The following is a 13,543-nucleotide window of genomic DNA, read 5'->3' as shown; positions in this document are numbered from 1 at the left end:
TAAGTCCAGAATTTATGTCACTAAGTGAGAAATTTGTTAAGTGGGTTTTGTCCCATTTTACGACTTTTCTTGCCACATTTGTTAAGTGAATCTGGCTTCCCCATTGTTTTTGCTTGTCAGAAAAGGTCGCAAAAGGTGATCCCCTGATCCTGGAGCACTGTAACCATCATAAATATTAACCAGTTGTCAAGCATCTGAATGTAAATCACATAACCATGGGGATGCTTCAACGGTTGTAAGTGTGAAAATGGTCATGTCACTTTTTTCCTATGCCATAGTAACTTCGAACAGTTACTAAACAACTTAAGTCGAGGACTACCTGTATTCAGTTAGATGGCAGCATGGTCAGGCATGGTTAGTCCTTGGAAGGGAGACCACAAGGAAATCCCAGGGCTGTAGGCTAGCTGGGTGGTCGAGAAATCATACTCAAGCAAGGCTATGACAAGCCTGACTAGGTGGCTCAGTAACTAAGACACTGAGTTTGTAAATCAGAAAGGTTGGCAGTTCGACTGTTCGAATCCAGGTCCCCTGTGTGAGCAGGGGGTTGGACTAGATGACCTCCAAGGTCCCTTCCAACTCTTACTGTTTACCTTTACTTCCAAATTAGTGCAATAAAAACCTATTTGGACATGTCTATGAAATCAGCAGGAATCAAGCTCAAATTGAAGGAGGCTTTATATCAACACTATTATTAATTAATTTTAAATAATAGTTCCCAAATTAAGCAAATTAGCGACTCTGAATAGTTCAGAGTATAGTTCAGAGTGGGAGAAGGGGCGCCTGAAGCCATCTGAAGGCACAGAGCGGACTTCCGCCAACAGTCATCATCAACCAACCAAAAGCCGGGAAAGCTAAAAAGGCACAAGGGACCACTTGTTTGGGAGCTACCGGTTGTGGGAGGGGCGTATCCCAAAGGGATTACTGGGCGGGACCTGCAGTCATCGGGGCGTGGCTTCGAAAGACATCCGAAGGCCCGTACCTGTGGCGCAGTTCTGCTATAACCGCCTTGATATCGACCGTGCTGAAACGGGACTTCATGATGGGACAGAAAGGAGCCCCGCTCCGTCTACGCGGCTTCCCTAACAGTAGTTCCCAGGCGCTCCTCCGACAGGAGGCGACCGGGCCGCACGTCTGCGCGACGAATTACGAAACTATGGCGAGACAGCGGGGCCAAACTTCTTTCTTTCGCGGAGGAAGGCGGAGCCAAAACTACTCGTTCCATTAGACGGTTGTGTGGACTTTGGGATTATTTGCACCAAGTTTTGGGAGCTAAATGCGCCGAAATTCAGCTATTCAAGCGGCGATATAGTAATCGGGGTGGGTGTTTTGTTTTGTTTTGCAAATTCTATGCAATTATTTGGGGAGAGAGATTAGTAATGCATACTTCTTTAGGCGTATTATATATTTTTGGTTTAACATCGTGTTATTTGAACAAGCAGGAGACATTCGCAAATAACGATGAAAAATACCAACTTTTATAGGTACACCTAACACTTGAAAATATTTTTTTAAAACTTGGAAGCTATATTTTTATTCGTACTGCAATACTTACTAAGCTCGCATTTTTAATTATTTTCTAACTTGGACCTGAACATAAATGAAACATGACTTCCAAAGGTTGGTAAGGATGGGGAATCCAAAGTTCACAGACCAAGTCCAACTGCTGCTCTTCTCAATCTTCCAAGACTAACATTTACTTAGTTTATATTCTGGTCCAATCACTGATTCAAAGCAGCTTTTAACCTGCTGTGGGTAAACAGGATCCTTTTTTAAAAAAAAAACATACATATTAACATCCATAAATGTAACAGAAAAAAAACAAAATTAAGCCTTGTATAGCTTTATTTTACTCGTTTATATTCTCTCCCTCCCTCCCTCTCTCCCTCCCTCTCTCTCTCTCTCTCTCTCTCTCTCTCTGTAGAATCTCAATTCATCTGCCCTAGAGGATTACTGAAATAAATCCTGTGCCAATTATTGAGGCAAGTCAAATCTCTGATATTCCAGAGAAAGGGGATGGATGGACAGACGGACGGATGGATACATAATACATACATACCAGTGGTGGGTTGCAGGCGGTACGCCCCGGTATGGGCGTACCGGTGCCTGCCTGGAGCACCAGATACCATTCTGGTACAGTGGTCCGGAGCGCCCACCAGCCCGCCCATCGTCCTTACCTGTCTTTAAACTCTTTGGCGGTTCCATGCATGCACATGGCGCCTACAGCACCTGCGTGACGCTCTGCCGAGCAGCTGGAGCGTCGCAGAGGCTCACAGGCATTACTGGAGGGTAAGATGCATGCACGTGCTGTGCGCGTTCATGTGGAGGATGACAGGCCCCGTTGCAACCGTTTCGGTTGCAACAAAATCTGGAACCAACCACTGATACATACATACATTCTTCCTAATATAATTGATTGGAGAAAGAGTACTGAGACCAGGTAGTCTTGATATCAGGTTTTGAACCACAAAGAGCTTCTGGTGTGACAAATAGCACCTTGAATTGCCTCCAGACACCAACCACACAGCTCTTTTATAACTTTTTGCATGCAAAAAAAAATTACTTAATTTTTGATGGCTTTATGGGCAGGTCCATGTAGTTGTCTTGGAAAGAAGAGGGTATGTCTTTTTCAAGATCATTTATGTTTATTTTCAATGTTTTTAAATAGTATACTTAAATGAGGATTCACTATTCTGCTGAGGCTGAAAAAAACTGTCCAAAGTTCCTCTCACAATCAGGATTAATTTGTGCTTACATGCATAACCTTCAAGCAGAAGACATGGCAGGTTCAGTATTTGGGACAGCAATCCTATAAAATTGTATTTAATTGAATGGCCATTTTTCTTTTGAGTTACCTTCTGAGAAGTACATTCTAGTGGGGAACAGAGTCAAAGGTCATAACCTAGATATTATTGCTGTGTATCATTATAAATATTTAAAATAAGTGTTTTGGACTGCTTTTAGGAATTATTAAACTTACTATGGGTCTTAAAACAGTGCCATCTTTTTCAGGCATGTGTGGAACTCTTTAAAAAGGTGCTGAAATGAATAACAGAAAAGCTGTGCTTGTGCAAAATCCAGACTACTTCCAAATAATTTTTGAAGCAGACACCTGTAGTAGATATGAGTTGCATCCCACTCAAAAGGTTGAGAGTTCAATCCAAGATAGTGGCAAATGTTTCTCTCTTAAGGGGCAAAGAAAAAAATATCTGCTACAAGCTCTACATAGGCATCAGGAAGGGCATTTGGCAAATAAATGCTCAGCTTCACCCAGTTGTCTCGATTCTATCCTGAATTAAGGACTAATTAAGGGACTAAAGTAAAGGTAGAAGTTCCCCTTGCATATATGTGCTAGTTGTTCCCAACTCTAGGGGGCGGTGCTGATCTCTGTTTCTTAGCCAAAGAGCCAGCACTGTCCGAAGACATCTCCGTGGTCATGTGGCCAACATGAATAAATGCCGAAGGCGCACGGAAAACTGTTACCTTTCCAACAAAGATGGTTTCTATTTTTCTACTTGCATTTTTTACATGCTTTTGAACCACTAGGTTGGCAAAAGCTGGGACAAGTAACAGGAGCTCACTCCATTACACGGCACTAGGGATTCGAACCACTGAACTGCCAACCTTTCTGATCAACAAGCTCAGCATCTTAGCCACTGAGCCGCCGCGTCCCTGTGAATTAAGGGACTACATCCATGATGGCAAACCTATGGCACGCGTGCCACAGGTGGCATGCAGAGCCATTTGTTAGGGCACGCGATGCATTGCCCTGTCAGCTCCAGCACGCAAGCTCACTCTGACCAGCTGACTTTGGACTTTTTTTAAGCCTCCGGGGGGCAAAAAATGGCCCTACAGCCAAACCAGAAGTTCGTTCTCGAACTTCCGGTTTGCCCGTAGGGCCAGTTTTTTGTGCTCCAGAGGCTTCCCTGAGTGCCTTGGGGGGGTGGTGGCTGTTTTCTCCCTCCCCAGGCTCCTAGAAAGCCTCTGGAACCTGGGGAGGGTGAAAAACTGGTCCATCATGAGCCAAAAGCGGGAGGGAGGGTGGGGGTCACATGCATAGCATTATGGGTGTGGGCACCCCAACGCACACACACCCTGCGCTCCCCCCGCTTTTGGCATGTGATGGGGGGAAGGTTAGCATGGACTACATGGTGGGAAAAAAGCCCCACATCTATACTAGAAACCCAATTTTGTACCACAATTGATAATCCAATTCAGGAGCTGGGTTTCATTGGTATAGGCAATCCTTGAGCAACAACTAATTGCTTAGTGATTGAAATGAAGACAAACCCTGCAAAAAGTACTTATGACCCAGTTCCAAGTGCTGCACACATACGCATGTGATCACCCAACTGCATTTTTTGTGCTCTTGGCATCCGGTGTACATTTACAGCTGTTTGCAGCTAGGAAATTGACAAAAACATTCCAAAAGAAGCCAAGAAACAACCATATTGTTGCCAAGAAAATAATACAAATATGTCCAATAAGGATCCAAATTCAGCTTGAAGGACACATTATCTGCTTTGTTTTGCTTACTTTGCTCTGCATGCAGAGGTTATACTGTAACTTGTCTAGTCTAGACATTATATTAACTGCATGATTGGATCTTCAACCTGCTCTGCTTCTGATTTTTCTGTCAATTGTGTATCAATTTTATATTTGATTAGGAACTTGTTTATTTTCCTATGCTCAACAGATCCAGCAAACTTAGCTTCCCTGGGAGCTGAGATTACTGGCTGTTTGCTTCTTGCCTAATGGTTTATATCATTTCCTATCAGTCTGAAGGTGGCAGCAAAGAACAGAATACTAAAATAGTATCACTATCTGATGCCAAATACCAAATCATACAGGAGAATAAGAATACTTTTTTTCTGAAGTTCACCTATGCGTAAGTTAAGTCAGAGTTAGCTGTTCTTTACATATCCTTAAGTAGTTCAGGGGTGATAATCTTCATGCTGTTGCTGGCTGAGAAATTCTAGGAAGTGAAGTCCGCACATTTTCAATGTTAAAAAGCACTGCCATAAAGACTAGCAAGTTTATTCTGATCCAAATGAAGACAAGTAGGGGGTGGACAATCATATATAACTGTGATGGCGAACTTGTGGCATGTGTGCCAGAGGTGGTTCAGAGCCCTGTCTGTGGGCACATGCATCAGCAGCAGCTACTCTTCTGGTTTCCGGTCTTCACGAGTGCCAGAAAATGGCCCGAAAATTGGCCTGAAAACGGCCTGAAAAACACCCAAGAAACAGGCATGCGCATTCTGGCCAGTTGGTCTTTGGGTTTCCGGTGCTCCAGCACATGGGAAGACCAGATGGCCAGCATGCATGCCGGAAACCCGAAGACCAGCTGGCCGGCACACGCATGCGCCCCAGCCAGCTGGCCTTTGGGTTTCCAGCGCTCCGGCGTGCACATGCATTCCAGTTTGGGCACTCGGTGCTGAAAAGGTTCACCATCACTGATCTATAAATTGCTTCTTAAGTACATTTGTCAATTGTTTATTGTAGCATGATTTCTTTTTGGCTTTGTTCTAATCAACATCTGGAATTCTATGTACTCTGCTTGAGTCTCTTTTGTGGCTAAATGGCCAGTATTGATCAGGACTTTGTGGAAAATATTTCATAGTACATGCAGAATTTATTCTCTGCTTCTTGCAGACTTAAGAACCCTGGGAAACAAGTTTAAAGTAGCCTGAGTGACTTCTGGGTATTAAGCGTAACTGTTTCCTCCAAATCTCACCATGACTTTCGTACAGTGCAGGGTTTTTATACCATGATTTGCACAAAAAGCTTAATGGGTGGATGTACTCACGCTAAATCAAAAATATGCAAACTATATTATAGCTAAACAGATGAGCACTCTATGATTAATATGTAGTATTTAGCCATTTGGTTAAGTATAATTAGTGTATTGTGTGAATACAACAAGCATCATAATCACTTGCAGATTCCATAAAGCCATGCCTTCCAATGCAGGAAGTTTGGTCTACCTCATAGGGCTGTCACCCAGATGTTCTCGGTTTTCAGGCATTGGAACTAGTTGTTAAAAAAAATCCTAGAATCTTTGGTCAAGAGGCAAACACAAGTGATAGAAACTTGCCTATATTCAAGTGATTGGGGGTGAGGGTGTGTTGCCTTAGTTTTATAGAACCCCATCATGTTATGAAAAACCCTGTTCTATTCTTACTTCACTGAGGCCTTTTACATTTTTAATCTAGCCCAGTACTTAGATCAACTTGTGATTTCAAAATATCATAAAATATTATTTAGCTGTGTTTTGTTGTCGGAAGTTTTGCAAGGTAGAGAGTTCATAACCACCAAGCTAGAAACTAGGAGACTGTGAGTTCTATTACTACGTACTTTAGGCATGAAGGCAGGTGAATAACCTTGGGCCAGTCAATCTCTCTCAGTCCTAGGAAATAGGGTTGGCAAATCACTTCTGAAAAACCTGCCAAGAAAACTGCATGGACTAGTTAAGACAGTCATCAGGTACCAACACTGACCTGAAGGCAAAAAAAGGGGGAGTTCTTTTGGTATATCTGTTCTTTCCGTATATATGTTTCTAAAAACAGACTGACCAATTTACCTCACTAGTGACTTTAAACATTATCTACCTACCACAATGCTGACAGAACAGCAATGGGATCAGCTTTATACATTAGTGCCCTGATGGCATGAGAAGATTCTTCAAAGGAAATGTGACACTTGGCTTTAAATCAGGTTAGGATGATAGGGCCTTATATTTGGATTTTTTTCCTGGAGCTAATATAGCCAGCTTTGATTATGTTACAATTTATATTTTTTTGACAGAGGCTTCTAATTTATGGTTATACATTTTAATACATCATTATCTGTTTTTATCTTTAAATATATATATTAATAATTTAATTTGGTATACTATATGCCATATAGTGCTAAGAAGTGGTAGGGATGTTCAATATTCAAAATAAAGTAGCTTTAGAACCCAGAGGTTTTTGATTGGCCAACAAAGATTTAAAATTATCTGAATTAGAGCGTACCTTTTTTTCAAATGCTTATGAAAGTTATCCAAATGAGTTTACTAATCTCTTTTATTAGCATATCATTAAAGTTCAAAGACGAAGCTCAACCTGAAGCTATCAAATGACCTAGCAAAATGTATCTGAACACTTCCTACTTCTCATCTTCTGCTATATAGATGAACTTTAAGTGAAAATTCTGTTTTAAAATAGTTTTTATTAAAATATGTACATATTTAATGAGAAATGTATTCAAAGAAAAAATATTGTAAATGAAGACACAAAAAGGTAGAAAAAAACAGAAAACATGAAAAAATACAGATTAAAAAGTGCCTTTCAATCTTCTCTTAGCAGTTATATGTACAATTCTAATTCAATTTCTACGATTACATGATTCCCTTATTTCTATAACCTTTCTAATCAAAACCGTAAGTCCCAAAATTATTTTCTTCTTTACTTAAAAAAAAAAATCCATAAGAGGTTTCCAGTCCGTGGTTTCAGTATTAGATGGTGCGGTGTTTTTTTCCCCCCCGTTTATGAGCCCTCCAATCAACTCAAGCGTTGTGATATTTCGAATGGTCTAATAAGAATATTTTCATTTTAGGGAGTTCGCAACGTTGCAACGCTGCTGTAAGAAAACCAGTGCAGAAGAGATACAAAAAATAATATGCACGGAAAATAAAATCTGTTTTCAGGTACAAGTTTTCAGAAAATACAAAGCCGGGAAAAAGTTTCACGAATCAGTTGCAAATCAAAGCGGAGAGAATTTTCAAACTTCAAACGCAACTATTAGATCTGGCGCATGCCGCCAATACAGTTCCAAAAAACCCAAATAAAATTATCAATCCCATCCCTATTCTTTGTGATCCTTGCGCCACTTAATCCTTTTTAAATTAGTTTAGTGCGCAAGTCCTGACGCAGATTATCTCACTTTAATTTGTACAGAGGTAGCCGTGTTTCCATGTTACGCACACTCCTATTCCAAACCTATCTCAAACAGAATTTTCTACCAAGCATGCGCGCTACAGCAAGGCCCCGCTAAATTAATGACGATAGTACGCTTGCGTAGTTTTATGTCGGGCAATTGAGGTGAATTCCGATCGCGTGTTTGTCTTGTCCTTCCACGATTGGCTGGGACTGCAACTGCGCAAAAAAAGGGGGGCAAAACAGCGCACGCGCATATGAAATTTCTGACAAGCGATGGGGAGTGCCACGCATGCGGATTAGGGGAGGTTACCCCTTAAAAAAAGTTTGAGGCTCTTTGGTCTCTCATTCTCCTTTAGCACTTGCGCAGTTGACTCCGGGCGGAATTTATTTTTGCGCATGTTCAAGAAAATTCTGGCGAGTCTGCGCATAACTAAGGTGAAGCCGGAAAACTTAATTGAGCAGTCTTTACGCATTCATTCCACGCAGCGTTGTAATGACTTCTTTCCGCCCTCTTAGACACGCCTTCCAGCCTGCGTCTGCTCATTCCCGTAGCCGCCGAGAGAAAAACTCGCGCGTGCGCAGTGCTTCCTAAATTCCCGGTAACCCTCCTCCCTCACTTGTGGGCGGGGTCGCCTTTCGCAAGTGTCGGTCGGCCGAGGTGCGCGCCTGCGTGTTGGAGACGGTCGCCGCGAATCAGTCAAGCCAGGCAGTGAGTTTGTGAAGGAAAGGGTAAGGCGGGCCTTTTTTCCCTTTCCGGAAAGGCGGGCGGGCGGACGGGCGGAGGAGCCGGCGCGGACTTGAGGTGACTGTATGTGAGGGGAGGGTTAGTGGCTTTCCTTTTTTAAAAAAAATTCAATGTTGCACCTCAGAGAGCCTTCCTCTGACTGACTGTGTTGCCCCCCCCTTCCCCCACCCCCCCTGTCTCTTTACAGCCACCCACCGTCGCTCAAGGGAGTCTCGGAACTGGAAAAGAAGGGGGGAGACGCCCAGGCCCGCCCTGAGAGGGACTGACTGAAAGACGCCGGGCCCTCCCGCCCTTCCCCATGAAGCCCCGCCCCCTTCTGAGCCAGCTCCGCCCCGCTTCTCTCGGAGGGGTCTCCAGGAGGGTCCTTTCGCCCCTCCGGTGGCATTAAACTGCATTAAATCCTCCCCACCTTCTCCTCCTTCCTGTTGGGGCCCGTCAGGGTGGTGCTTCCCCTTCGCCACCTTTTGTCCTCTCCCATCGCTTGCTCTCTTAGCTCAGATTGACTGGCTTCCTGGTAGTGGTTGTAGTAAATACATTTCGGCTTGCATTTGGCTTCTATCCAGCAGCGTGGTGTGGCACTTTTTTTTTTTTTTTTGGTCACTGGGTGTAACCACAACCCTTCTCCATCTTCTTGTGGATGCCTGTCTCTCTACCGCTACCATCATGGGCAAGGTACTGTCCAAGATTTTTGGCAACAAGGAAATGCGGATCTTGATGCTTGGCTTGGATGCAGCAGGGAAGACCACCATCTTGTACAAACTGAAGCTAGGCCAAGCGGTCACCACCATCCCGACCGTGGGCTTCAACGTAGAAACGGTGACTTATAAAAATGTCAAGTTTAACGTGTGGGATGTTGGGGGCCAAGATAAAATCCGGCCTTTGTGGCGGCACTATTACACAGGCACCCAGGGCCTGATATTTGTGGTGGACTGCGCTGATCGGGACCGCATTGACGAGGCCCGTCAGGAATTGCACCGTATTATCAATGATCGAGAGATGCGGGATGCTATCATCCTTATCTTCGCCAACAAGCAGGACCTTCCTGATGCCATGAAGCCACATGAGATCCAAGAAAAACTGGGGCTGACCCGAATCAGGGATAGGAATTGGTATGTTCAGCCATCCTGTGCCACCTCGGGTGATGGACTCTATGAAGGGCTGACATGGTTAACATCTAACTATAAATCCTAATGATTATTTTAAACCATGACAAACTGTTACTAGTCATTAAGAGAGTTAGCACGCATAAGGAACACTGTGGCTTCCCAGAAAACAATGATTCTCTCTACTAAAAAGTTCAGAAATTAAGCATCCATAGGATTTTAATGATTGCTCACCTCCGACTACCATCCATTCCTTCTGCACACTTGACTGCTTCCCAGTTAAATAAAAAATTTGCTTGGTGTTAAGAAATGCTCTAATCTTTAACTGTTAATGAACAGAAGCGTTAATTTCTGTGGCAAACTTCCAGCAATGTGGGTTGGGAGGGAAGACACACGTAGCTTTGCAAAATATTTTTTCTCAAATGTTGCAATGCTTTGACTTCATTTATTTGGGTTCTGGGGCTAAATGTATCATTTCTTTTAAATGTATGCTTTCGGGTTTGATAGTTTTCTCCCTCATTTATTTTTGCTGTAAATTTGCTTCTTTTTGCCATGATGCAGAATATGTTAGGTCTCTGTTATCTAGTAAAATGAAAACCACTGTTAATGAATTAACTGCATTCTGTCCTCTTTATGGCAAGAATCTAGCTAAGACAAGAAATAAAATTCTGAATTCTTTTGGCCATTGATAATAAAAGTAGCATTTGAAGATATGGTTGCACATTAGAACCTGATATTAGGTTATCTGGCCAATAACTTCAGAATATTGAAAGTAAGTTGTTATATCATGCATGTTTAAAAATGCAAATAAGTTTCCATTCTAAATAGTAACCATATGCAGGATATGAGAATGGTGTTAAACCGCAGTTCCTGTACTTTGCAATTTGTTAGCTTTTCAGCTGCAATATTAAGTAATTGCATTATTTTCCAGTTCTAGTGCAAAAAAAATCTCATTCCATGAAATGCAGCAATAATTTATAAGCATCGCTGTGACATGCAGTTTTTTAAAACACAAAACTTGAATGGTTAAACTATTCCTCTCAACAGTTGAGATGGGATGGCAGTATCACAATTGGACTTAAAAGCATCTCAAATAATAAATATTTTTGGATCTTTAACTTGGCTTAATGCAGCTTTATGAACCTGAGAGATTGGAAGGAACCTTCATCTGCTTTTGTGTAATTGTTAAACTTAAATGCATCAAAATAAAAGAAGGATGTGAGTGTGGTTTGTGGATGCCACTAAATTAAGTGCAACAACTGAGTGGGTTTGGAAAACTTGGCTCTTTGTACACAAAATCACGTTGAACATATGCAGGCAAGTTCTACCCTTTCATTCTGGCAGTACTTTTATTTTGTCTTTTGGATGTCTACATTTATAAATCCCTTTGGAAGGGTAGCTAATGATTGGGGTGGAGAGTGAGCAAATGACTATGAATGTAAACTTCCGTGTTTTTTTTTTTTAAGGCAATCATATTATTTTGCCATATCAGCATTCAAATCACTGATTAGTTGTCAGGGGAGATTATTGTGAATTCAGGTTAGCATAAAAAATTCAATGAAGTATTAATACTGGGTGCAAAAATGTAACACAGCTGGTTTTTTATTCAGCCTTAAGGATTAATTTTGGATTTCCTCAAGGAGTAACACTCATCTGAGGAATTTTAGGAATGTATTGCTACAAACCCAGAAGAAAATTCCCATTTTCTAAAGGGTATCTGTTTAAATTGGGGCATTATACTACACTTCAGTGTTTTTTCTATTTAAATCATGAGCTAAAGCTTGTACCAAAGATGTTTGAGGGATAAAATTATATTGAATTAGTTTCTTAAAACTCAATGCTTAGCATCACTCAACAGAAAATAAAGCCTAATTCTAGATGAATCTATAAACAATTTTATTATAAAATCAGTGAAATTAATCTCAATAGAAAATGCAGTATTCCTTCAGAAAATAATCTTTTAAAACATAAGATGAGAACAACAAACTAAATTATTACAGTATGATTGTGTTAAACACAGAAATGTCCATAAACAATTGACTGTCTTCTGGAATAGCTAAAGCCAAGCACAAAGTAGTTGCCTAAACTGGAAAACTTGAAGATCTGTTACTGGTTCTCAAACTTTCGTATAACTAATTGCAGTGAAAACATAGGTGGGTTTACCTTTGGTATAGAGTTTGTAGTACTTTTCTCCAAATGAGGCAGAATCAAATCTTCATACAAATGTATTAAGTTGGATACATAACTTGTATATGTCATTTAATTTTGTTCCTCCAGGTATGCTGATTCTCTATGGTTGAAAAGAATACTTTCTGCTTTCCCCTTTAAATCAACAGTCTTGGATGAAAATCACAGATGTTGAAAGAAATATGTGGCAAATTGATCAAATAATTTTTGCTACTGAACAAAATGTACAAAAATTTATAAGTGTCCTTTTCCAAAGAAACAAAGTTATGTCTTTTCTGTGGCTCAAAGTAGCCATAAAAATGGCTTTAGATATTTATCTGCAGCTTGCAAGATTAAATGCAATCTGCTAGAGTTCCACTCCTTTAAAAAAATCAGTACATGTGTTCATGTGATTTATAAAGTACAACTAAATACATTTTTGAATGGCGTTAACTATGTTTGATAAGTCTGTAGACTGTGATCTCCCTGAATAAAGTAAACAGGATTTTTGTGTCTGCAATATGGTTGTAGTGTTGGTAAAAGAACTAATAAGCAGAAAATAAAACAATTATACAGCACATTTTTTCTGTTATATTTCAATGGGGAAGAAAATGTTTTTTAAATGCTTGCTTTTCAGCTTTTGTGTGGTTTACATTCAGAGTTGCCTATGGGTAAAGGCTGGTATTAGGATTTGATTAATTAAAATGTAGCTTTTTTCTGTTCTGGTTAAACAACTTAAAACATGGGAACCTAACCTTGCTTAGCAAGTAGCAGCATAGGGGGAATCATGCTTGAGTTGGGAAGCTAAGCAATGTCAGGCTTGGTTAATAGTTGAATGCAAAACTACTAGAGATTACCAAGGCTGTAAATTACAATAGGAAGATGCAAAAAACATCCTGGAAGAATGGCAAACAACTTCCTTATTGTTGCAAAGTATCTCCTATAGTCCCTTGCTATTAAACTTATTATGTTTTAATGATATATTTGTATCCAGAAAGTCTGGAAATAACCAGGTTGACTATAACTATTCTGGTATTTAAGAAACCACATTTCACCAAGTCAGGCCATTAGCACATCTATTCATGGTTAATAATGGAGTATTGGCAGCAACGGCATCCATGATGGTGATGAAAAGTAAATGATATGCGTGATGGTGTCATCATGGAAATGTCAAAAGGTATGTTCTTGTGTTCAACACCGCAATGCAAATTATTTTTGTATTGTCTTTGTGAAGTCACCATCAAAGTCTGCAGAGCATTCAGACAATATTTTTTTCCCTGAGCTGTAGTTAGTCTGTTCTCGGCAATGCACATTTTCTGCCACTGAATTCACCCATTGATCTTTCTTGTTTTATCTTTAGGACAGTGATTATGTTCTATCAAATTAGGGTACTAAGACTATTAGTTTTAGAAGTGTGCTCAAATATTAAAATATTAAAACAGTAATCATTGAAAGTATATTGTAAAATCAAAGATGGGTGAGTTGCAATTTGGGAGTCCTCCTGGACCCACAGCTGACTTTTGAACACCACTTGTCAGCTGTGACCAGGGGGGCATTTGCCCAGGTTCGCCTGGTTCACCAGTTGCGTCCCTACCTGAACCGGGAGGCTCT

General features: G+C 40.9%; 2 protein-coding genes across 2 annotated transcripts in view; one reads left to right on the top strand and one right to left on the bottom strand.

Moving 5' to 3' along the window:
• The window catches only part of NEMF (nuclear export mediator factor), a 31,371-nt gene extending 30,224 nt beyond the window's left edge, over window positions 1–1,147 (bottom strand). The window contains exon 1 of the mRNA XM_032236962.1: window positions 980–1,147. Within this exon, the coding sequence (XP_032092853.1) occupies window positions 980–1,038 (59 nt within the window). The 5' untranslated portion in view covers window positions 1,039–1,147. The remainder of the gene's footprint in view (window positions 1–979) is intronic.
• Window positions 1,148–8,935: 7,788 nt separating this feature from the next.
• ARF6 (ADP ribosylation factor 6) lies at window positions 8,936–12,507 on the top strand. The gene is made up of 2 exons (XM_032236993.1): window positions 8,936–9,772; window positions 12,044–12,507. The coding sequence occupies exons 1-2, from the start codon at window positions 9,327–9,329 to the stop codon at window positions 12,126–12,128; spliced, it is 531 nt and encodes a 176-aa protein (XP_032092884.1). The 5' UTR covers window positions 8,936–9,326; the 3' UTR covers window positions 12,129–12,507.
• The last annotated feature ends 1,036 nt before the right edge of the window (window positions 12,508–13,543 follow it).

Source organism: Thamnophis elegans, chromosome 1, assembly GCF_009769535.1.
Source record: "Thamnophis elegans isolate rThaEle1 chromosome 1, rThaEle1.pri, whole genome shotgun sequence".
Taxonomy (NCBI): domain Eukaryota; kingdom Metazoa; phylum Chordata; class Lepidosauria; order Squamata; family Colubridae; genus Thamnophis; species Thamnophis elegans.
This window is presented reverse-complemented; position numbering and strand designations above follow the sequence as displayed.

What these genes read in the sequence shown, in the direction of transcription:
- ARF6 (XM_032236993.1), top strand. Translation starts at nt 9,327, where the DNA reads ATGGGCAAGGTACTGTCCAAGATTTTTGGCAACAAGGAAATGCGGATC. An exon ending in CGAATCAGGGATAGGAATTG is followed by an intron (nt 9,773 to 12,043) that starts GTATGTTCAGCC and finishes TTGTTCCTCCAG; the next exon opens with GTATGCTGATTCTCTATGGT.